The sequence below is a fragment of the Teleopsis dalmanni genome, chromosome 1 (genome assembly GCF_002237135.1).
Source record: "Teleopsis dalmanni isolate 2A chromosome 1, ASM223713v2, whole genome shotgun sequence".
Taxonomy (NCBI): Eukaryota; Metazoa; Arthropoda; class Insecta; order Diptera; family Diopsidae; genus Teleopsis; species Teleopsis dalmanni.
In genome coordinates, this window is record NC_051846.1 from 31,446,244 (window position 1) to 31,472,257 (window position 26,014).

Below are 26,014 nucleotides of genomic sequence, written 5' to 3' on the forward strand. Positions count from 1 at the left end.
TAAATTAAATATGTACTGAAAAAATATTTTCCTTTATAAAATTGCTCACTGATGAAACTTACATCATGTCACCCTGTATTTTTGCGCTAAGCCCAAATGATCTTACATGTTCAACTAGAAGCGCAGATCATTTGTTGTAGAAGTTTCATTGATTGAACAGAACGCGAGACATTCGGAAGGATTTTGTGTTATCCGTAACATTTGAAATATATTATAATAACTATAAAAGAAAATAATTGAATGAAGTGTGATTTTATTTATATTTATTATTATTAAATTATTGAATTACAAATTGATAAATCAGAATTTTTAGTGAATTTATTTAAATTTCAAAATTATAAATATCGAAAATTGTTCAATATATATTAAATTGTTATATTACGGGTGAAGTTTTATTATAATAAATTGAATATTTAAAACGAGTTTGTATTATTAAAAATTATTTATTATGCCACATGACAACGATCCTTGCTTCGAAGGGAGTGAACTTAAAGGCTATAAAAGACAAAATGTTCCAATAACAGCACAACCAGGACTTGTGCAGACTCCACCAGGTATTTCATTATAACTATATATTAAATAATATGTATAACTATACTATATAATTATTATTTATAAAATAAATATATATAAAAATGTATATAAAATAAATTCACTAAATATCTGATTGATTTACTCGTATCAGATTTCGATTAGGCGGTTCATCTAAATTATTATTGGCTATGATACATTCATCTTAGATAACTATTTTGCATGTGTGTAGAATTTTGGGTCAAACCAGAATATTGGAATATTGGAGCTACCAAAGTATATGTAATAGTAATTTAAATGTGAAATGCGCTATACCTATATCTGTTAGATTTATATCTTATTTCAAGTTAATAAGCGAAAATTAAGACGTACATGAAAGTAGTTACAAGACTGCTCTATGCATATCATTAATTTTTATTTCAAATTGTTGCCAGTGATGCAACTAACGTAATTGAAGGTAGGAAGTCCTCTTGATAATGCAACTAAAGAAGTATAACTTACTAAAAATAATAAAAACAGCTGAACAGTGCAACATAACGACAACGTAGGTGGGATATCTCTATAAAAGTCAAATGATTCCCTATAGCTGGCATGACTCTATAAAAAACAGATGGCTCTTAATAGGTGGGATAATTCTATAAGAGACAGCATGATTCCCATCATTAAACTATTAATTGAAAAGAAACACGGTAAAAGAAAGGTGCGTATCTCACCCATACTGTTACAATTGTAAAATAGTGGCGGGCATTATACAAAGTGTATGGGATTGTTTATTACTTAAATCCGAGTTTTTAAAATCAAGCAAAAATTAATTTAAGAAATATTTATAGATTTATATTAAATTTATTGATAGTTGAATTAAATTTTTAATGAAAAAACTATCCCTTCAAATGACTTTTGCAACTTTGCAATCATATCGAGACTTACTGACAAGTTGTCCAATTCATTAAATTTCTAAAATATCTTTGTTTTAATACCAAAATAAATTGATTAATAAATAAATTGCTTTGCAAATCCGTTTCATTGCATTTTTTAATTTAAAAATGTAATAGAATAAATAATAGAATAGAATAAATATTTTAAAAAGTTAACAAATTTTTGTTGACACAAACAGCTATTAGAGTTATTAATCGTCAAAAAATAAATATTGTTACTTATCTTTTTGCTTATTGATTTGAAATAAGATATAGTTCCGGTCTTCATTCATAGTTTTTAACTCTTAGTGTTCGTACTTGCAAAGTCCCGAATCCATCTTTTCCGTGACCCTTTGACACTTTAAAAAATATACAAATCATAAAAAATACCAAACTAAATGGAACAAATTGGTGTTGACTTGGAAAACCACTGGGCAGTAGCTATACCTGGGAAATGGTTTGTCGTTAAAACTTCAGTGTATTTGTTTTTTGAAGTTAATCTCGTCTTATGAAAAATTAGAAAAAAAGCACACACTATAAACAATATATCTTTAGTTATCGGAATGTTATAAACATTCGTTATGATATTGATTCACTCACGCCACTTTATATTTATGTATAACATCATAATGTGCTGATTTTGCTAAATTAGTCGAAATATTTTTGCCTTCAAAACTTTTTACAAAAGTACTGTCTTCGTCTTTTGTTTATAAATTCAAATTTCAAAATAATAAACAAATAAAAGAAAAACTAGGAGTCCATATCAATTGCATTCAACAATTCTGTGAAGTTGCCCTATGCTTTAAAGGAGGGCTTCTGTATTGTTGTTGTTGTTATTATTGTTAGTTAATCTTACAATCAAATATTGAAGGCACAAAAAAAAAATATAAACAAATAAACTATACTGTACTCCATATATTTTCAAATATTTTACAGGCTCAATCAATTTTAGAATTAAATAAAATTTAATTTTTCACAACGCTTAGAACTGGATGTGCTTCATTTGACGTTAAATCCATATTTTTGTAGATTTTCCAATTATTATTTGTTATTATTCAACAAATTATTAAAGAAAGAGTAAAAACTTTACATTGATGTAATAAAGTCCCTTCTTATGATTCTATTACTTACATACATAGAAGGCTTAAAATTTCTTAAATATAATATACTACATAATTTACTTATTTTAAGTTTTTGCAGTTAGTGATATATACCTATCTTATAATTTAATTGAATGAGTGGTTTATAAGTCTTAATTTAATATATAATATTAAACCTTTCAAATCACACTTAAAAAATTATGGGTACACTCAGAAAAATGATTTGATGGATTTAACCAGATTTTAACTAATTCCCAGGTCAAAACATTCTTAGAAGACGCATGATGTTGGCTAAACCATACTACATGTTGGTTTTCATTTATTATTTACATGAGCTAAAATGATTCGAATAAAACTGATGTGGTCACTTTAACTAGTATGTGCTTAAAGCATATTTTTCTGACCATTCTGATGGGCCATTCTTTTTTAAATCGGACACCTTTTTAATCTCATCATCTTCGATTTGGCTGAAATTTTTTTTAAAAGCTCCTTTCATAGAATAAGAAGACTCGTATTTTGGGAAAATATTTTGCAATTTTTTTTCTAGGAGATATGGACCCATGCATTTACAAATGGTCATATCCTGAACTATATAAATTATAGAAACTTGATATCTATTGCTATTTTAAGAATTAGTTTAAGCAATCCGTTCGGTTTGTAAAAGAATGACTCAGAGAATGACTACAGAATGCACAAATAATAAAATCATTATGATTTTCACGTTCTATGAAAAATTTTACTATAGGAAATATAGTTCTCGTCTTTGGCAATTTTTGGCTCTGAACTAGTGTTCTTCGTTAAATAATTTGAGTTCTTATATTATCTTCGATAAATAAAATTTAATATATGTTGTTAAAATTGTTTTCCAAATTAGCATACATTTTTTTATTATTATTAATAAAAGAAATCTTTTAAATTTCTTATAAGCTAGACTAATGAAAAATAAAAAAATAAAATAATGCATAATTATAGTTTATTAGGCAATTAAAAGCTGATGCTCTAGAATCAAATAATTTTTTTCTCATATAAGAAGAGTTTTATTGATACAGAAATTGTTTATTTAAATGTTAACCTTATTTATGGTAAGAATATAGATGTATGTAAAAAAATATATAAAACTATAAAAATTATTATTATTAAGTATTAAATTTGGAATTTTTCTAATGGTATTGGTTCACAAATTCTTGGACTTAATTTTTGAGAAATATATTTAGAGTTTTGTATTTAATGATGTAATTACCTTCAGCACTATTTTTTGTTTTTTTATATAACATATATTTTAATTATATAAATTATGTATAACTTTTTTAATACAAATTGCTTCAAATTTAATAGAAAATGCTTCAAAGCTTGTTTTTATTTTTAACATTTTAATTTTCTTTATGGTTACAAAATGAATTAGAAACAAATCGGAAGAAATTAACAGATATTGAGAGTCAACTTTTATATGTTTTTATCATTATCAAGTGACAAATTTAATAATAGATTGTCATTACCGGCCGCTGTACACTTTGAACCATAACATGCACCTAAGATCTTCACTGATAACATATGTACCATTTAGGTTTATTTATGTCTGATTTTTAAAGATATGCAGTAGTTCTTCCTAAATGAATACTGCTTCTAAAATGGCTTTCGCTTTTTTCTTGTTCTTAGTTCAAAGTAATGGTGAATGCATCGATTATTTATTTAAATTTCTTTTAGTCATAAATATATATGTACGTATATAACTATAACAATGATTTTTATATAATTTTTATAAAATTGGTGCTGTTTTAGAATGGGTAATTGCGTCCCCTAATATACCTACCTGTCCACCCGGCTTGGAATATTTAACAACTGTAGATCAGCTATTGATAAATAAAAAAGTTGAGAACTTCATTTGTTTTAAAACTAATAACAAATACGTTGTTAATAATGCGATCGGTCAAAAAGCTTACAACGTTTTGGAGGATACCGATTGTTGTACTCGTAATTGTAGTGGTCCATCACGTCCATTCAACATGAGAATTTTTGATAATTTTCAGAAAGAAGTAATTCATCTCTACCGACCATTAGCCTGTTCCGCATGTTGTTTTCCATGTTGTTTGCAAAGTATTGAAATTTCTGCCCCTTCTGGTCAAGTAATCGGACGTGTAGAACAAGAATGGATGCTTTTTGCACCATCTTTTCGAATAAAAGATGCTAATGATGAAACTGTATTACGTATTGAGGGCCCATATGGTGCACAGAGCTGCTGTAATGATGTAAACTTTAATGTAAGCAAGAGTAATAAAAAAATTTCTTTTTAATAAGAATCTATAATTGAATTATTATTAATTTTCTTTAGGTTGTTTCCCTTGATGGTGACGTTATTGGGAAAATCTCAAAGAAGTGGTCTGGATTTATTCGTGAACTTTTCACAGATGCTAATTGCTTTGGTATTAATTTTCCCATGGATTTGGATGTTTGTATTAAGGCAGTATTATTAGGAGCCACATTTCTAATAGTAATTTAAGAATAATTTCTTTTTAATATTAATTAATTGAATAATTTTTTTTTAATAGGATATGATGTTCTATAAAAAAGGTTTTTTTGATATATTATAAATTTTTTGAGAATGTGTAATAAATATTAAAATAAATGGATACATATATAAATGTAATTTTAAAATAATTTCATTTAATCAATATTTTTAGTTTATATGAAATAATTTAATTATAGTTTGTTACTTAAAGAATTAATTTCAAAATTAATGGTAATACAATTAGATGTATATGTGATTTGGACTATTAAAAAAAAAACTAACAACATCTGTACGTATCAAAACGCTAACTTCAGTCTCCAAAAAGCTGATGTCAAACTTATGTGGAACTTATAATGCAGCTAATTCTCTTTGCTTCGTCATTGAGTGCAGTATTCTAATATTTGCACCTATTGATCGCCGGTTCGTACAATAATATGAAATTGTTTTATATAATCAAATATAAAATTAACAACTTCTTAAGTTTATTCTCATCAATAGAGCATAGAAAAGTATGTATTTTTAAGCACCTAATATACGCTTAAAAGGATCCGAAAATATGCAGAAATTTTAAAATTTAATAATTTTAAATATAATTTTATTATAAATTAAATTGAACTTAATTTGCAAGTAAATATAAGTTTTCAAAAAGAAAATATAATCAATTTTAAATTAATACAATTATAAATGAAATTTTCCAAATTTGTATTTGGAAAACGATCTCTCTAAATGAATATGCCATTTATATATTATGAATAAGTTCTTCGTTTTGTCAAAATTATCTCATCGAAATGTTCTCGTACAGCATTTGCTATTTTATCAGAATTCTCTTTAGAGTATGGACTATATGTGTCGTCTGTATCAAATTAGGATTTTAAAGGTTTAAGCTTCTGTACATGCGTCATGTGAATATTGTATGATAGAGGTATCTGTAGCGAGCATTCAGCACCTCCAACCTTAATATTTTGACTGATAATAAGTGGTCCTTAATTTGAACTCGGAATTTTCTCTTTGATAAGCAGCTTTTAATGAGCGTTAGAGGGATTTAGGTCGTGTGCTAGTTAGGCTAAGTTGATGCTAAACCAAATGGGAGATTTTTTGGGATTTTTTGCACTGCACACATTTAGCCATTTCTTAACACGTATCGACACATCACTACATTATCGGCACAACTTAGAATTTCCCTCATTTAAAACGCAATTTAGCCTAACTCGCACACGTCCTTAATAAAAAAATTATTGAAAATTGCATATATGTAGATACACACACATATACATACATGCATGAATATTTATATATATTATACGTAAATAAAATATATAGATATATATAAAAGCTAAAAACCTCTCTTGGACCCAATTCCTTCTTTGCAAAGTTTATGACTAAATTCAATAGATGCACTACAAGAGAGCAACAGGACAAAGAGCACCCATAAATCTTCCATGCGATGAACATATACAGTTATGTTCTAACAAAAATAAAGAAAATATTTTGATATTAGAATAATATTTAATTATATTCCATAAAAAGTTTTATTTTTGACTGCAAAAAGTAATAATTATTTTTGAGTTTTTTGTTTTTAAGGCAAGAATAAGAAATAAGTAAACGGTCGTAAAAAAAAGAATAAAAAGGTAAAAACCAAAAAAAAAATAAATATATAATTAATTAATTCAAATATTTTACAGCTGGTTTATGATAACGTTTTTCTAATATAAACACAGCAAGTGAATTTGTTAATAAAACTTTCACAACAAATTAACAAAACTCCAGAAAAATGTGAGAACATAAAAGTCAAGCACTGACTCTGAGCTTCAAATTTGGCAGGGCACGAGACCCCTAATGATAGGGATTTGGCAATACTCGAAACAGCTGTATGGTCAGCCAAAAATTCAATTAATTAAATATAAAAATGAAGTTTTTGTTGTTGTAGTTCACTACTTTTCGAAAAACCTCTATATTTATTTCTTAAAAATACAATATAAGGTAAATTTAATTATTATTTTTATTTTATATTTTATTTTAAAAAACGAATGAATCGATTTATTAATTGTTTTTTGTTTCAATAATAACTGTTAAGGTCTTTGGTTATAAATAATAAATTATTTTAAAAATTTCATTCATATTATATATTATTTAATTTTTATTTAAGATTAATCAAAAACAAATAAAATTTATTCATTTCTTAATGAATAAACAAGATTTTAAAACAATAAACAATATTTGTTAAACATAAATTAAATAAATAACTATATAATATATTATTTATATATAAATTTTTTTAAAATAAATATATTTATTTATATTAAGTATAATGTGTATTTCCATACAAAAGTAAAAATCAACAATATTTACGCAATACGAACGGTTTAACATTGCTTTACGAAGCTTTACATTACAAACTGCTGTAATGTAGATACATATGTTAACCGCAAATAATTGTTGTTATTTTCTCTTATTTACCAATCATGCGCTCTCTTTTGCTTCGTCTAACTGTCATAATTTCGTGAAAGTAGTATTTTGCATTTGTTTACCTTTTTTTGTGTGTCGCTACCATACGCCCGGTTAATACACCCAACAGTCTGTAAACTTCTTCTTTGTGCGTTTGTTTATATCGGCGAGTGACATTGAACGTTCGAAAAAATTTGTACATAGAAAAATTCGGTTCGAAAACAAAGAAAATGTTTGGTTACCATTGAAAATATATTATACAATTATTAAATAAATATAAAATAAACACCAGAGCAAAATAAAACTAATAATAAATAAATAATAAAAAAACAAATTTTGTGTGTGAAAATTTTTATAAAACGAACTTTGATACAAAAGCAACGTACAGAAAAGCACATGTGAAAATATGTTTATAATATCAACAATTATGTATTATTTAGTGGCTTTGTATAAAGCAATCAAAATATTTCTGTAAGTACATGCTTATTTCGTTAAATATTAATTAAGAGAAATTAGTCAATTTTAATTAAATTAATTTGTTGAATTAATTCATTTACATAATTGACTCCAACAAAAAACTAATTTGCATATTATTCAATTGGTTGAGTAAGAAAGAAAGTGTACGTGTTTTGTTGTTTTTTTGTTATTTTTCGGCAGCAGCTGGGGAATTCTTCGTTTATTGATAAAACAACTGTCATAAGCGCGTGCATTTCTTATATTTCGCCTTCATTTGTATTTCCTACTTGAATAATGTAAAAAAAGCGAAATAGTAAAAAACGTGTTTAAAATGAAATAAACAACGTTTTTTGTTTTTATTTAATTGAAAACTCTTTAGGAGAACAGTTAATTAAAAGCTATTTATTTCATTCAATGATTGCGCTCTCATCAAATGTGGGTTCACAAGTTTATAAGAGAAATGAATATTAAGCACAATAATAAGTTGGAAAAAGCTTAAAAAGCTATTTTAACAGTGGGTCAAAAATTTAAAAAGAAAATCTAAAATTATTATTAATATTTAGTGGTTGTTAAAAATTGGCAAAGATTTACAAATTGTACAGAAAGTTAAATTATTTATAGGGACAAATAATGCTCTAATTGATAGAGTACCTCTATAGTTATGCTGAAACGTGAGTTTATTAAAGAAATAATATATAATTTAAATTAAATTCCTAATATGGTAAGTTTAATGGATTAATAATGGACATTTATATTTTTAATAAAAAATTAATAATAAATAATATATTAAAACTATATAACAATATGTAACAATATAACATTTTTGAAAATTTTGAATATATAAAAAAATAATACATATAATTAATAAAATATACAAATAAATTAATATAATAAATAAACTGTTTAATAAGTTAATGTAAATTAATAGCAATAATTATGTAGAACAGTGAAGAGGCGATATTTCCTTTTTAAAAAATAATATTATAATATTAATATTATAACTATAGAGAAAAAATTTAACAATATTAGTTATATTAGTAATATAGTAATAATATCAACTATTAAATATTAACAATATGACATTGTATGTGGTATGGACTGAAAGGATTAGAAAAGAAAATAAAAAAAATTATAACCTCCAGTTATAGACCTCATATAATATCAAATGCTTTAAAACCTATCCACTTCTATTAAAATAAGAACATTAACGGACCTATTCTGTGCACTTTATAAACTTGTTAAACATTGACACTTGTCAAAATTGACTGCTGTAAAGGTTTTGGTATTCTGTGACATAAATAAAAAGCTCTTTTCCTTGTTAGTTGTCCATACTACAAATGCTGTTGACAACTATAAAAATATGCTCTTTTTAAGCATTTTTTATTTTTTGATGGCATGACAAATATTGTTAACTAAAATATACGCTCTTTACAAGCATATTTTTTATTGTTATTTGAATGCATGGAAAATACCTTTGATAACTTAAAATATGTGCTCTTTACAAGCATTTTTTACAAACAGTCACGAACAGTCACGAACAATTACGAACAGTTTTCCATACAAAACACTTTACACCATAGTGTGGTAAGAAGCACTAGGTACTTGAGCTTTGAAATTTATCAAGATGTGTCCAGAATACCAAAAAGCTTTCTGCTTTATAAAAATCAAAAATTTTATTAAAGAATTTGACAAATCTGTCAAGTGCACAGAATAGGTCCGTAAATTATTATAAGATAGAATGATCCTAAAAAAAATATTCATCTACAGCCTTGGAAATATTTTGATATATCATGCATTCTAAAATCTAATCAATCATAGACTATCGCAAATGGTTATAGACCTTGTATAGGCAAGGTCTTAGAAGAAATTATTTTGAACCGCATCATGTGATTGCCTCATCGCATGATCATTATACATGATACACAATTGAATCTTCTTTGCATTTCGAGCATATTTCATATCAAGCGGTTCCATGCAAAAATCACAAATGAAGCATACTTCATACGACAATAAGACGTTCTATTATTTGTTTGAGATTAATAATGTAGATATGTCAAATCTATTGGTTTCAGAACCTAAAAATTGTTTTCAAGACACTTATATTTAGAAAACATTATGCGTAAGAAACTCACGGACTATTAGGCTGAATATTGAGAAATCCCATCATTTAAATGTTTTATCTGCTATCTGCTATGCTGTATATTTTAATCTTCAGGCTTCACATCCTTAAATTACTACTGGCCATGTTATGGTTTTATATATTTTTTTTAGAGATTATGGACTCATCAAATTGATCAAAGTTTCATGTATTTTGGTATTCGAGCAGCTTCATTATTTTCAAATTCGGATATTTGGATTGTACATTAAAAATATTAGAGCCTCCCAAAACTTTCATTCCACCGGGAACTCATGAGCTACCTTTACATTAACTACTCCTTCCTCTAACTACCGCTTCTACTATCTTTGTTGCTGGAACATCGTTATCCATTTTCATGACATTCCGTGAATGATATCAATGTCATGTTAAGGTCGTTAGCTCGTGGTTTATTAAGATGTCGCCAAGAATTTTTGCCCCAACTAATACTTAGTTGAACGATTATTATAATTTTCGTTTTGGGCTTTTTAATTTCTAGACTGTGATGCCTACTGTTGTTATCCCATCAGCTCCCTATTGTTAATCCCGGTTATTAATGTGTCATATGCATTGCGAGTTTTCTGCTCTGAAATAGAGATAACATACTATCTTCCAATTTAGAAAAGCAAGCCTTATAGTGTACACATCTAGAGAATGTAAATTTATTATATTGTAGTCGTAATTATGAATACAATCTTATTAATTGTATTAATTGTATTAATAGTTTGGATATAACTTCTGAATTATAAAGGATTGTTGTTAGTTTTGGAACTACTTTGCAATTCCATGTTAAATACATTGTTCTACACAGGGATTATGTTACCAAATATTTGTATTTGAAATCGGAATGGTGATTTCAAGACATTTTCTTTTTCTGTGACCTAAATTGTCCTATTCCTTGTTATTTTAATAATTTATTATTATTGATAAATAAGATAATTTTTAAATTTATATAATATACATTATATGATATATACATTAAAATATCAGAACACTAAATTTTATTAGTGTTTCCTGTTATACATATATACATATAATTAATTTTCAATGTATGCATTTATATATTGACATATCAATGACATCAGTGATAAATGATATATATAAAATATTCTTATATGCTGAATACACCTGAATATAGAGTGCACCTTATTACTGTAATATAAAAACTAGAATATCGATAGTTGAAATCTTGAAAATAAAAAAAATTTAATAATCAAAATATTCTTGATTTTTCCAAGGATCAAAGTAACAAATCTTTTTTCCACATAAATATTTACGAGTATTTTATATTTACGAGTTTATGTATACATTATATATTCGTCTATAATGTTTACGTCATATTTCGTCTATATTTGCTAAATGCAGCAGTTCATAAACGTATTATAGATAAGTTATTTGGATTTTTCTTAACATAAACTGAATAAAACTTGTACTTGCCGGTATGTCTCAGTATAAAAAAATAAAAAAAAAACACAAATAAGATTGTTTTTATACAATAAAAAAGCCCTGAGCTTGTTTCTAGAGAAATTTTATTTTCTATATAATTCTATATAAATTCCAGAGTATGTATGTAATATGTTGACATTTGTTTATTGTTTAAATGAATATATCTAAATAGATAATGGATTATGTTACAGTTAATATTAAAGTAAACAAATTGAAAAAATAATACAATAATATCACTTTGTGACAAATATACCTAAATATATATATAAATATATATAAAAGAGTTGTAGTCATTTTTAGAAGATTTTTGGCATACGACATTCATTTTAAGGCTCCTTTAAATTATATGAATCATGATAAGAAATGTGAAAAGATTGCAAAATATTGAACCGATTATTAATCTTTCCGTTTTATTAATAATTACATTTTCGTATATATAAACATTTATTTTGTAATCTGCAGACATTAACCTTTACGAATTGGAACTCACAATTCTATAGATAATAACCTGTTATGCAGCAGATGAATCAGTTGAAATAATACTCGTATACGTATATTAAAGCTATTTTTACCAAAATGACATTCTAATACCTAAATATAAATAAGGAGTACAGAACTACATAACATTATTGTCTTACTCGACGTTTTTATTGTAATTAAGGGTTTGTACACACCGCATTTACTAAATGGTTTTTGATAGCATTGTCTTGACGACATGGTGGAGGACAGCGTCCGCATTACTAGACAATCACATAAACAATGATGTAAACTGTATATACGTTAAGTATGTATTAAGAGAAAATGAAATGAATATATTAAAGTATCATTGCACTACATTTGATTTGATTATGGAAAACTACTTCCGACATTGGACGTAAGTAGTTTTCAATACATTTTCACAAAAGGTCATTAAAGATATATCACTTCATTTGTTCGAAAATGCCTAAAACGATTGTTATTCATCTGAATGGCTCTTCTTTGGATCGTCTTCGTGATATTTAAGACATTTTCTTCATTTATTTAAAAATGCAATTGAAGATCGTTATACGTATGGATCAATCAAACTTTTAATACGATTCCATGCTTTTAAGACGGTTTCGATGATGAAACGATTTATTTTCAACTCAGTAACTAAATATACATTGAAACTATATATTTCGGTCTCTGCAGAACTATCTTAATGATAAAAATGGTCCGATAGAATTATGAAACTACCCGAAAAATGTTCAAATGGTCATTAATAATAATCGAATAACAGCAAACACTTTTTATGTCACCCTATATATGCATGAGCCGATGGATAAGCCAGTGATAAAATACTTTAGGTAACTTTTGAAGTCTGAACATATATGCTCAGCTTCCATAAGTTCTCCAACTACTTTAAGCAGTCTAAAAACGTTAATTAATATTGCCCTTTAATTATTTCACCTTTTCTGAGTCGAGCATAATTTGGTCATGTATGTAGGTATACCCTAAAACTTTTATTAAAGCACTATTGTTTTCGAACCGTGGTGTGTATATAAAATTCATTTAGATAATACTAAAATAATTCTAATCGATTATTGGGAGTAATTACATGCGTATGTATTTCTTTCATTCTTAGATAACGCAGAATTCATAATGGTAACAAATATTAAATATCAACAAATTTTAATTCGTTAGCTTGAGATTTTTACCACATTAATAATGTTTTCACTAACTATGCTTTAGTGATCTTTCATCTGTATATCATACATTTGACTCATCATATCCGAAGGTTTCACGTTTTTGGAACTTTCTGATTGTTCAGTCTCTTTAGTGTTCTTACTTCCACAAAGAACTAGGTGACCACGTTTAAATCACTCCATACGTTTATCCAATATGCTTTCATGTCACTTTTTTTATCCAAAAAATGTTTTGTCCTAATAAGCGTAAATTTTGACATAGTTATAGTACAGCGCAACATTGTTTTGACCTACGTGACGAGTCACAGAAAACGTACGTTTTAAATTTAGGCACAAAAAAAAGTAGTAACCTAATAGTAAATCGGGAACTGCCATATAACTCTCTGTATAACATTATTTTTGATCATGAACAAAAAGAGCGTAAAACTGACGTGTCCTTTAATCATATCATATGTCTGTATAATATAGTCCCCATGGTTTTTTAAGGGGCGGCGTTAAATAAAACAATATATGAATAATTTTATTTTTATATACAAATGTGTCAATTGATAAGAAAGTAAACAAAATTAATAAAAAGTAATTAAATATTGCAAGATTATAAATAAAAACTTTCGTGCAGTGATCACTAAAATCTTAATATGTCTTAAGTTTTTTGTTGAGTTTCTCAACCATTATCATATAAAATAAAGCATAGGGCAATAATATGGCTTCATAGAATTATATATTCTATAATTATTTTTTTATTCAATTATTTACCTATAACAATTGATTTGTTTATAACAAATTCTTTATATAAGTTATTCTTACAATCGTTTATAAACATACTCATGCTGACGAAACAACTTTGGGAGGCTAAACTGTCACAATTATTAGGCAAGTTTATCAGTATAAAAATATACAGTAGATTATAAAGAATATATTGATTGGATTATTTAAATTTAATTTTTAAACCTTATTATTAAAACTTAAATCCAAATAATTTTAATTTAACTAAAACTATATGATTTAGAAAAAATATAAGTTTCCCATGTAAAATAATTTTACGCTCAATTTACAGAGAGCCTTCTAGCATACTACATAAATCCACTTAAATCTGAATTCAACTAAAATAGTCTGGTATTCGTCATAGTCTCAGTTTAATGCAACTACTGATAATCTCAGAAGAAAACGCGCGCAGAACTATTGTAAATACAAACGTACTTATACACACACATATATATTTATATTGTATTTAAAAAGATAAACATTAATAAAAAATAAATAAGCAAAAAAAAAAAAGAATAACAAATAATAAAATATGTGGTTACTAATATCAATAGTCTAGGACTTTGTTTAGAGATAAGAATTATTTTCGCCAGACATTTTAGCCATGAAACTATCTGAATTATAACTTTTCATTTGGTGACTTTGATAAAATATTTCGCTTTTAAACAATTCACACAAAGAAAAATGTTAAACTACAATTAATTAATTTGTATAAAAATAACAACAATTTTGATTAAAATTTCTGATATTGCACTTCTATGTGATTAGATATTGAAAATTAGTAATTTTATAATACGTCAGTAGTTCAGAGATTTTAACTATAGAATATCTAGTGATTAGCAGTTTGAACTTGATTTTAATGTCTGAATTTATGATTTAAAAAAAAATTTTTTTTTTTTTAAAGCAGTAGCAAGGACGTCTTTAAATCAGATAATTTAATTATTGCTTCGTATATGACTTTCTTTTGTTAAATGTATAAAAACTAATTTAATTAGATTGAATTAATTGATTATATATATATATAATATGTGGGGTAAGAATAAGCGAAACATAGATATAAATTATTACACAGATGTTCTCATACCTCTTTCTATTTTTGAATTCATTAAATCCATAGCTAACATTCATGTATGTATATGTTAAATTGATATCTATTGTTTATATAGAGATATATATCTACTATATTTATATGCATACTATTGCAAGCCCTAAGTCTGTAGCGAAAAAATTGTATAGCTATCCATATACTTATATATAGTATATCTATATACTATCGCAAGCATTAAATCTAAAGGCAGCATCCATGTATTATATAATATAATATATAATAATAATATATAATAATAACATTTTATTCCACGTTTCTTGAAAATAGTTATTAAGCTTGCACATCTAACTATCTTGTAAAAAATTTAATAGAAGTCTTCATTAATTATATATTTGTCGGCGATAATAAGTATTTTCCTGCTGTTTATTTCATTCTCTTTAATTTTTTGATAAATATGTTAGATTAGCTTATTATTGTATATACACACAAAATTAAACAAATTTAATCAGATAATAACACGTCTAAAAGACAGTTTGGACCCGGAATAATTACGCAGTAGTTATTTGCCGAAAGGTATGCAATTTTACAATACAGTGAACGCTCACAAATTTGAACACACAGAAATTAATTTCTGATTGTGTCATGTATTAATGTTTTGATAATTTTTTTTTTTTTAATTTTTTGCATATATCATAGGGATAAAATAAGAGAAACTGAAAAGGGGAAATCCCCTTATATGTTATTTCTTCTTCTGCGAATGTCAAAATCATTAATCACTTGATAAAATAATACAAAACATTTGAGTTGCTTCTCCGTCAGTATACAACCAATCTTGTGAACCCATACTCGTTAAAACTTCTTTTTAAAATATCAGAAATATTCATAACTTAATGAATTAGTGCAGAAGAAGTAAATTGTACATTCATAAGTACATGAACTTCATTTCGGCGGTAAGTAATGTCTAAATTAATTCAGAACAACATACATATATAACGGATCACTAAAACAAAGATTCATTGTAATTGTAACAAAAAAATCTATATTTTGTCACAAAAAACACTTTTAGGAATGAGAACAATTCGAATATTAGACCTATCTTATAAACTCTAATAATAAGTTCTAATAATTTAGTGGTTAGTAATAACCACTAGAGTTGTTCTAATTTCTCAATGTCTACTGTATTATTCTTAATTTAAAAGTCTTAAGAATGAAGAAACTAATAACTGATCATGAAAATAGATGAAAAACCTTTGCTTGAAAATCATCTTGATATTTATTATAGGTTTGAAATACTTTTTAAGCATTAAAGTTTTATACGGCAATAAAGGAAGCCAGTCTCTAGTCTAAGTAACTCTCTAGAAGAACCATTATAACATATTACGATTACTATTAATTATTTATATCTAAATAATATTTTAAAAACTTTGTTTTACAGAAGTTTAACTTTGGTAATTGTGTATACTCAGTGTAAACACTACACTTTAATTGTGTTATTTCGCGAAGAGTGCAAGTGAGCATAGTGACATGAGTAAACCTGTAAGATTTTGTACTTGTTATGATTTTTATTTTTAAACTGCGTTTCAACAAAATATTAATCTGATCAACGAATACGGGGAATAATAAGAACATTTAGTTATTGACCTAGTTCATATTCTGGTTCAATGTTGAACATATATGTAAAATAAAATGGGAATTAATTAAAGAAAAATTTCGTTGGCAACATGACTTTTTCTTAAGATACGGTACAGTAAAGTGATAATCACACCAACACCTTTCTGTCATTTGAACATGCTTTATGTAAATTAACTGAGCAAACTTGTTTGCAAGTAGCGATGTGAACACCAATTTTTGTTTAAGATTAGTAAACATGTTTAATTTACTGATCTGAATAGCACTTAAGAATATAAATCCAGGCACAAAAAAAAAATGCAGCGAGAAGCAAAAATAAAGAATAACATTTTTTAAACAAATTAAAAAATATTATGCGTTGCTAATAACTTTCATTTATGATCAGTATCGGTTCAGCAGGGGAGAACCATGTTTGTATCTACCATGTCTATTTATCTACCCATCTTTGGAGTACGAAGAGAGAAACATCTATTATATCATTATTTATAATAATATTAATTAATATTTTGTAATAATATTGATAATAATAATAATAGCTCATCTCATTATTATGATTTATTACTGAATACTTCAACTTGGAAGAAATAATTTTTTTTAACTAATATTTTTCGTGGAGTATACTATAGACTAATAGATTTTAATACTGTACTACTGATAAGAAGCAAAAAAAAGTATCAAATCAGCGGTCGAGTGTGTCTGAGTCGCTTGTGGTACTGTTGTTTACAATGAGCTTCACTCTTAGTGCGAGTACACCATAAAATAAGCGGCAAATATATATTAAATTAATTTGAAATTGTAGCCGTTAAACAATCAGTACAATAATATTAATTTATGTTTCATCCGAAACACATATATACAATATAATACAATACAGTATTATTATCCTTATCGCAAGTGACTGAGTATTTCAGTTGGTTCAGTATAAAATGTCGCTGAGCACGTAGAATGCGGTTTAGTTCAATTAAAACGCGAAAGTAAAAAGGTTGACCGTCGTCTCTCTGGCAGTTGAAAATAAAATTAAGTTCGTTTTTGTGACCGTGAAGAAGTGTTTTAAAAGAAAATATTAATAATACTAAAAATTTTTTAATTTATTTGAAAAATAACCACAATTTTTAAATAAGCAAAAGTAAAAAGTTATACTTGCAAAATAACTTATACACAAATTCCATTTTACAAACAAAATAATGTCCTTCAGAAGAACTTCATAAAAATGGTAAGCAAAAAATGAGTTGTCCTAATGTCCTAAGTGTCTTCGAAGAACCTTTGCAATGCTATTTTTTTCTTAAAAATTCTTAAAAATACTACTAATATGCAATCGGAAAAAGTATATTATTTATATGTGTGAAAAAGAAATATATATTAATTGTTAGCTTTTGTGTATTGTATTTTTAATTTTACTGATAATCTGCATACCCAGCAATCTTGTTACTAAGTTCGAAATAAGAAGTCCATAATGTCAACTGTATTAAAAATTAAAAACATACAAATATTTACTTATTTATATATTGTAAAAATATATACATAGTATATAATGAGTAATGTTGTTATGATTAATACAAATTGACCTACATAATTTTATATTGTTTTCTTTTACTGACGTTATTTACGTTATTTAAAAGATAACTGGGTTTTTTAGGTCCGAAAACATTGTATACATCATAATTATCTCTATTGTATATATTATTATGTTTTTAACACTTTTATTAATCGAGGTAAGATCGAAGAGGTTATAAGTAATTTGTACGGTTCGCTGAACTGAAAAGGGAAATAATGCCCTCAATGTGTTTGAATGTGAAATACCACACAATGAAATTATATCTTAAACCTTGAAAGTAGGTTATAAGTAATTTGTATTATACTGTATAGTTCGCTGAACCGTAAAGGGAAATAATGCCCTCAATGTATTTAAATGTGAAATACCAGAAATGAAATTATATCTTAAACCTTGAAAGTAGAAGTTTACCAATATTGTTACACATAAATAACGTCCATAATAACTCTACTATTTTAACAGTAATCAGCTGTTTTCTTAAAGGTTTTATTATTCAAAATTTTTTAAAAAAACAGAATTGGCTGCTAGAGTAAGATTTGTCTGAAATTGCACACTATATTTATCGGGGGTTTCAATCAACCAATTCTATATTCCTCAAACTGTTCATTTTTTCACTGGTCAATTGTTCAAATGGTTTATTTTCAACAAAGAATTAAGGACCAATTTTCATATGGGAAGAATATTTCTTTTATCTGGGCGGAAAGGGAGGATTCTTTCTCCTGCGAAAAATAATTTTTTTTTTTTGGGAAAATACATTTTTTTTACCTTGGAGAAAGAGTTTTTTAATTTGAAAAAATAATTTTTAATATTTATATATTTTATGGTTTCATTTAAAATTTACTTCGGACCATCTACTATTGGCCAAATTTAATGATTCACCAAAAAAAACCATCATCAATTTATTACTATTATATATATAATCATTACAACCAAATTTTCTTAATTTTGTTACTATTATATAGTTGATATAACATAAGATAAAAGAAGCTGGAAACTACTTTATTTACAAATTTAGACAATCGAATTAAAGCATAATTAATAACATCAATAGTTTTTATTAATAGATGCATCAATACATCAATAGATGTACCAGACAGCGGTCTGTCGCATTAGTACTTTGAGCTTATTGGGTATAGGTAAATACGATGGATGTATGGATGCTAGATGTATTTCGGGGGTTGATAATCTTTACCTATGTTAATTGTGTTTATTTGAAACCACAGATCAAGAAAAGTACGAGTGAAGAATTTATACATGTATTGATTTAATCACATATTAATCAATATTTCGATTCCAAAAATCGACTAAACTAAGTGGTAAAGCTTATTTCAATATACAGAATGGTTCTAGTGCGTTTAGACGTAATCTGTCGAATTGCTTTAGTGCGTTTAGGCATGATCTATAACATTGCTCTAGTGTTTCAAGCACATGTAACTATCGATGATTTAATAACTCACTTTATACTGATATTTATATCTCTACACCAATGGCATTTAGACAAAATCTAAAAAAGATATATTAATTTAATTAACTAAATTTTTTTATATTTTTATCTGAATACTTTTGATGACATAGCTTTTTTTATGTATCTTAACTTCAAATTGAGACAATCTAACTTCTTGAATCTTTGAATACTTATGCAACTATGTTAATAATTTTATCTATTTTATTTCTATTTTTATCTATTTTATTTCTATTTTTATCTTTACTATGGTAAAATTTTTGAAATTTTTCAAAATATACTTGTTTATTTTCTTTAAATAATCCTATATTTCTTATCTTTCGCTATATACAATATAAAAATTAAAACAAACGCACTTATATATACTTTGCTAGACTATGATTTTATTACAATATTTTTTTTAAATTGAAAAATTATTTTTTTTATTTTGTTTGTTTAATTAGTAAATTAGTCTGCGATGTGAAGTACATGTTTTCTCTTAGTCATAAAAATTTATTGCTATTTTGTATGAAAATTTTTGTGTTTTAGTCTGAAAAGCTGGAAATGCCGGCCTTTATTAATGTAAATATTTTTGGTTTATTTAGAAATATTTCTATTAATGTAGAAATGTATCCGTATAATATATAAGTATACATATATTTATGTGAATACATTTTTAATTATTATTCATTTGTATTCAACGTATCTGTATTTTTAGTCAAATTATTATTTTGCCTTCGTAATTGATGCAACAATTATGAAGCAATAATTGTTATTTCTAATATAAAATCCATACAAAATCAAAACACAAATGTGCTAATAAGGGTTGATACTTATAGGTGTGAACACTGCTTTAGAACAGTAATGAGCATAACATTAATTTTAGACTAAATGCATTCAACACTTAATTATATTAAATCCTTAAAAGCTTCTACATGGAATTTAAGGTTGTCACAAACAACTTTCACTGAATTTTGCAAAATTCCATATGTTTTATTTCATTTCAGCTCTTCCCATAATACCAAAACTCGGTTTCTGTTTGTTTTCTCCATCTATTACATGGGTGCTACCTTGAGGGATATGTTTTAATAATGTCTTCTGATATACTGCAAATAATATATCCAAGTTATTAATATTTTGAAATCATTAATTCTATAATAATTGGAAGTTGTTCAGTTCAGAAACATAACTTAATGTTAGATAATACGTTAGGCGAGAAGACACAGTAAATGAACTGTATTGGTTGTTATATTTTAGCTTTCGCTGCCATATAGAAGTGGAACTTTAATTTTTAACTTTATGTTAATTTAATTTTTAATGTTAGTAATAAGCGTTATTTTATTTTATTAACCATTTAACACTACATATTATTGTAACTTTTTATAGTTAATTATATTAGATGTAAAGTTACTGTCACTAACGCCGCTTACCGGTTATTAAAATAAAGTGAAGATAAGATACAGATGAAAATTAAATTAAACAAAAAATGTCTGCTTTATTATTTAATTTAATTTCTTACATATATAAATTAAAATTATTTATAAAATACTGCATCGTCACTTTGATCAGATGTTCACTTATACGTATATAGGTGAAGTGTCTGATGTTTCTGTTCACTGGAATTTATCTTAAGTCTAAAGGTGAGGATAGATTGTTTATTTTGACTGTATTTTTTTTAATGCAGTTGTTTTCTTTATATATAAATATATCTATAATATAAAAAATTAACATTGTCAAAATGTTAGTTACCGTACTCCTCCGAAACGGCTTTACCGATTTTTACCAAATTTTATATGCGTATTCAGTAGGTCTGGGAATCGGCTACTATCTATTTTTCATACCGCTAAAGTGATTAGGGTGTCCCTATCCAGCAAAAATATCTTTATTGCTTTAACAAAAATTTTTTTATTTTTTTGACATAAATTTTTTTATATTTTTGAAAAAGTAAACTTGCTATAATATGAAAAGTTGTTGTCTATGAAAATACTGAATTCATAAAACTGCCCCCTAATTTTTGCACTATCGTTGATTCCCAAAATGCTCTCATTGACCGCGTATTTCCAGATGTACACATACAATACATAAATCATGGGTGGCTGGCAGAAAAAGCCATTAGCAGCAAAAAAAAACGTGGACGTTGATGAATTAAACTTCAAGAGAAAGCAGACATTGCCAGGCGACTTAATATCATACAAATCGATCGATACAGTTTGTGATACCAACGAAGTTGTAAACTATCCAGCAGAATTTTTAAACTCACTGGATTTGCCAGGCATCCCACCACACATTTTACGACTGAAAGTTGGATCACCGATTATTTTACTTCGGAATTTGAACCCACCACGGCTATGCAATAGTACGCGATTGGTAATTAAAAAATTGATGAAAAACATTATCGAAGCCACCATTTTGAATCGCAAGGTCCGAAACGAAAAAGTTTTATTGCCACGAATTCCAATGATTCTCACAGACAAGCCAATTTAATTCAAACACGTTCAATTTTCTATTAGATTGGCATTTGCAAAGACCATCAATAAGTCACAAGGCCAAACGATGTCTGTTTGCGGTCTTATATATAAAATTTCCATGTCACAATGTTAGTTACCGTACTCCTCCGAAACAGCTTTACCGATTTTTACCAAATTTTATATGCGTATTCAGTAGGTCTGAGAATCGGCTACTATCTATTTTTCATACCGCTAAAGTGATTAGGGAGTCCCAACCTAGCAAAAATATCCTTATTGCTTTAACAAAAAATTTTTTTATTTTTGACATAAATTTTGTTTATATTTTTGAAAAAGAAAAATTTTTTTCTTAATATTTTATGTAACTACGCCAACAAGTACATCGAGCATTTACATACACTTCGTTCTTCGTCTTCGCCTTGCATGGCAGATGGAAAATGTACTAAAAATTGAAATCTAAAGCTTTCACTAATGATACTATAACAAATACCGACGGATATCCAATATATCGTCGAAGAAATCCCGATAATGGGGGACAATGGCGGGTGGTGCCGTATTCGCCTCTGCTAAGCTAAACATACAATGCTCATTATTAATGTTGAGTTTTGCAGTTCTGTGAAGAGCATCAAATATATAAGTATGTCCATAAAGGCAGTGATATGGCTGTGTTTAGAGTAGAAAATACTAATATAAATGCTCCTCCAATGAACAAAAACGGTGAAATTACGCTCTACCAAATTGGTCGGTACATCAGCTCCAATGAAGCTGCTTGGCGTATCTTCGGTTTTCTAATTCATGAACGGGATCCAGCAGCTGTTCAGGTAGCCGTTCATCTTGAAAACGGTCAGCGTATTTTTTTCACGAACGAGACAGTGATTGATCGTGGTACAAATCCACCTAAATCTACACTCATTGCATTTTTTTAATTGTGTAATAGTACGGATGATTTTGGTGCCTTTGCAAGAACATTACTCTATTCACAAGTACCACGCTATTTCACATGGGCTCAAAAAAAAATGGATGCCCCGCAAGCAAGTTTCACCAGTTTATGCATGTCTCAATTTATTTAAATCGAACGCTTATTTATAGTTAATCCAAGACACACTGAGTGCTTTTATCTTCGACTGTTGTTGGTTAATGTTACTGGCCAATTATCATTATTATTATTTACAGTCAATCCAAGACAATTTAAATTTGAAGATACAACAGTTGTTGCCAGGGAACTTGGTATCATACAAATTTATTGATTTTAAATTAATAATTTAATAAATGAACTATAATAACTTAAAAATAATATTGTTTGGCGTTTATTTTTATTTTCCTTTTCGTTCATAGCGCTCCATGCCTATTTCATGCATATACCACATACTTACACACTTATAATAAGTAAGTTACTTTTTGTCTACACTAGAATTTATCTAGAAACTAGAAATAATTTATAAGGCAAAACAACGTTTGTCGGATTATCTAGTAATAATATAAATAATTTATATATTAAAAACGCACAATACATTTCTAAACACTACTTTGAACTAACAGTATGGTTGCTGAAAATATTTGAAACCCACTATGGAGTTTATCGAAAAATTTATAAATTTCGGACGCGATAACACTTTTCGAAGTTCAATTACGATGGATACAACTTCATAACATCCAAAAGAAATGAATAATCAGTTTAAAATGTTTACTTAATTAAATAAATTATTGTTATCGATTTCTAAAAAGATTAAGTCCTTTTTCTGTAGTAAGAGATACATTTTATTAAGTTGTTCTATTTTGCTCCTTACGTATTGGATGCTTAAATTTTTAGGCATAAATCTTATTAGTTATAAACCATGGAGTGTTATTTGAACATAAGTAGGACATAAGTCTAGGCAGTATTAATATTGCTTTTCTAAGAAAAAAGAACAGAAGAGAAAAAGAAAGAAAATAAAAAAGTAAACGAAATGAAAGAAAAGGAAAAGGAAGAATGAAAATTAAAGAAATTGAAAGAAAAGTAAATAAAATGAAAGAAAATAAAAGAAAAGAAACGAAATAAAAGAAAAGATAAAAAAGAAAATAAAATGAAATGAAAGGAAAGAATAGGAAGGGAAAGAAAAGAAAAGAAAATAAAAGGAAAAAATAGGAAAGGAAAGAATACAAAATGAAACAATAAGAAAGAATAGAAAAGGAAAGGAAAGAAAATGAAATAAAAGAACACAAAAGGAAAGAAAGAAAAGATAAAGAAAAGAGAAGAAAGAAACAAAAACAGGAAAATAGAGGAGAAGAAAGAAAATACAAAAACAAATAAAAGGAAGGGAAATGAAAGAAAAGGGAAGTTTATTTAGTTATTCTAAGGTTTGTGATAGGAATTTTCTCTGATTTTCTATACGATACACAACTATATAATATATGGGCTTAAAACTGTTTTGTATAGTAGTGTTCAGTTTTAAATGATGGGATTGCAATAGGTTGTACAAAGTGTGTAGTATATTATTCACTTTAGTAGTGCATTCAACTTTTTTTCCCTTGATGTAAGCGGTTCATGTAAAGCAGTTGTCCAGTATAAAGCCTATTTAGCAAAGTTTGTTGATTCTATATTGTTGTTACTGATTCATATAGTAATTTAGTTTCTTCATTTTTTGTACAATTTTATGAAGTTTTTGGTCCGCATATAAAAATTTTTTCATACTTAATGAAAAATGTATTTGTCAATAGATTATATCGCATCAATATTTTATTTATGTTGATCGTTTTTTTAAAGTTCATAAACACTATTAGCATTAATTGGATAAATGTTAAGATGTAAGTGTCTTTTTTCCTACAAAATCTATACAAAAATATAATATTTGATATTTAGAAGTTTAAATGTAGCGCATTAAGTTTTACTATTGTATGTGTACACTATAACCATTATTTCATTTTCGCAATTACCGTGCCAGTTGTTTAGCAATTAGTTGCAATTTCTATAAAGGAGTAAACGCAATAAATGAGTCAGATTAGTAGAATTATTTATAATTGATTTCAATTAGCATAATGCTATTAGGAAATAAAACATTGTCGCAACCACGATTGCAGGTGTTGATTAAAACAAAAAAAAAATGTGATATGAATCTATAAAACAATAAATAAATTAATTTTCTTAAGTTCGTTGCAGTTTTACATGATACATTAATTAATTTTTAAGAATTTTTCAATCATTTATTTTAAAGGAGTTAACATTTAAAAAAAAATCAAATGATGCTCTTTATGTAATTTGTTTATATTATTTAATTTTTATTAATTTTTTAATATTTAATTTTATAATATAAGAATAAATCCTTTACTGCACGATTTTTTTATTTTTTTCTTTATTTGGTATTCGCTAATAAAGTTGTAGTAGTGTAAACGCTTTATTTTGATTATACAATTATCACTAATGAGGTCTGTCATTCAAGCTTACAATAAGTTGAAATTGAGTTTAAAGATCTGTGAAGTGAAAATATAGTAATAAATAAAAATAAATAAATAAAAATATTAATAGTAATAATAATAAAATAATTTAAGGTTACAATGAGTTCAAATTCAGTTTAAAGATCTGTAAAGTGTAAATATAGTAATAAACTGAACATTTTAATTGCAATTTTAATATAAAAATTTAAAAAAAAATGTATAAAATCAAACATTTTATATATATTTATTTATAATAAATTTATTTATAATTTATTTATTTATTTATAAATTTATAGAAAAAAATTAATAATATCTATTGAATATAATTGTATGAGTTTATATTTCGAAAATGTTTAAATCTAATTAGTTTTCAAACATGAAAAATTGGAATCAAATAAAATAGAACTATAAACAAATGATATTATTTTGCATACTGTGGCAACTATAAATTCAATCAATATCTTTTAACGGCACCTATTAAAAAAATGAGACAAACATTTTTCACAA

At 26.3% G+C, this 26,014-nt stretch overlaps 1 protein-coding gene across 1 annotated transcript; it reads left to right on the top strand.

The window, feature by feature from the left end:
- The first annotated feature begins 395 nt into the window (after positions 1–395).
- Positions 396–5,042, top strand: LOC119679093 (phospholipid scramblase 2-like). Its single transcript, XM_038091268.1, has 3 exons — positions 396–554; positions 4,325–4,803; positions 4,875–5,042. The coding sequence occupies exons 1-3, from the start codon at positions 449–451 to the stop codon at positions 5,040–5,042; spliced, it is 753 nt and encodes a 250-aa protein (XP_037947196.1). The 5' UTR covers positions 396–448.
- Positions 5,043–26,014: the final 20,972 nt, after the last annotated feature.

Coding starts and splice junctions, on each gene's coding strand:
- LOC119679093 (XM_038091268.1), top strand. CDS start 449: ATGCCACATGACAACGATCCTTGCTTCGAAGGGAGTGAACTTAAAGGC. Junction 555..4,324: donor ACTTGTGCAGACTCCACCAG/GTATTTCATTAT, acceptor GTGCTGTTTTAG/AATGGGTAATTGCGTCCCCT. Junction 4,804..4,874: donor GTAATGATGTAAACTTTAAT/GTAAGCAAGAGT, acceptor AATTTTCTTTAG/GTTGTTTCCCTTGATGGTGA.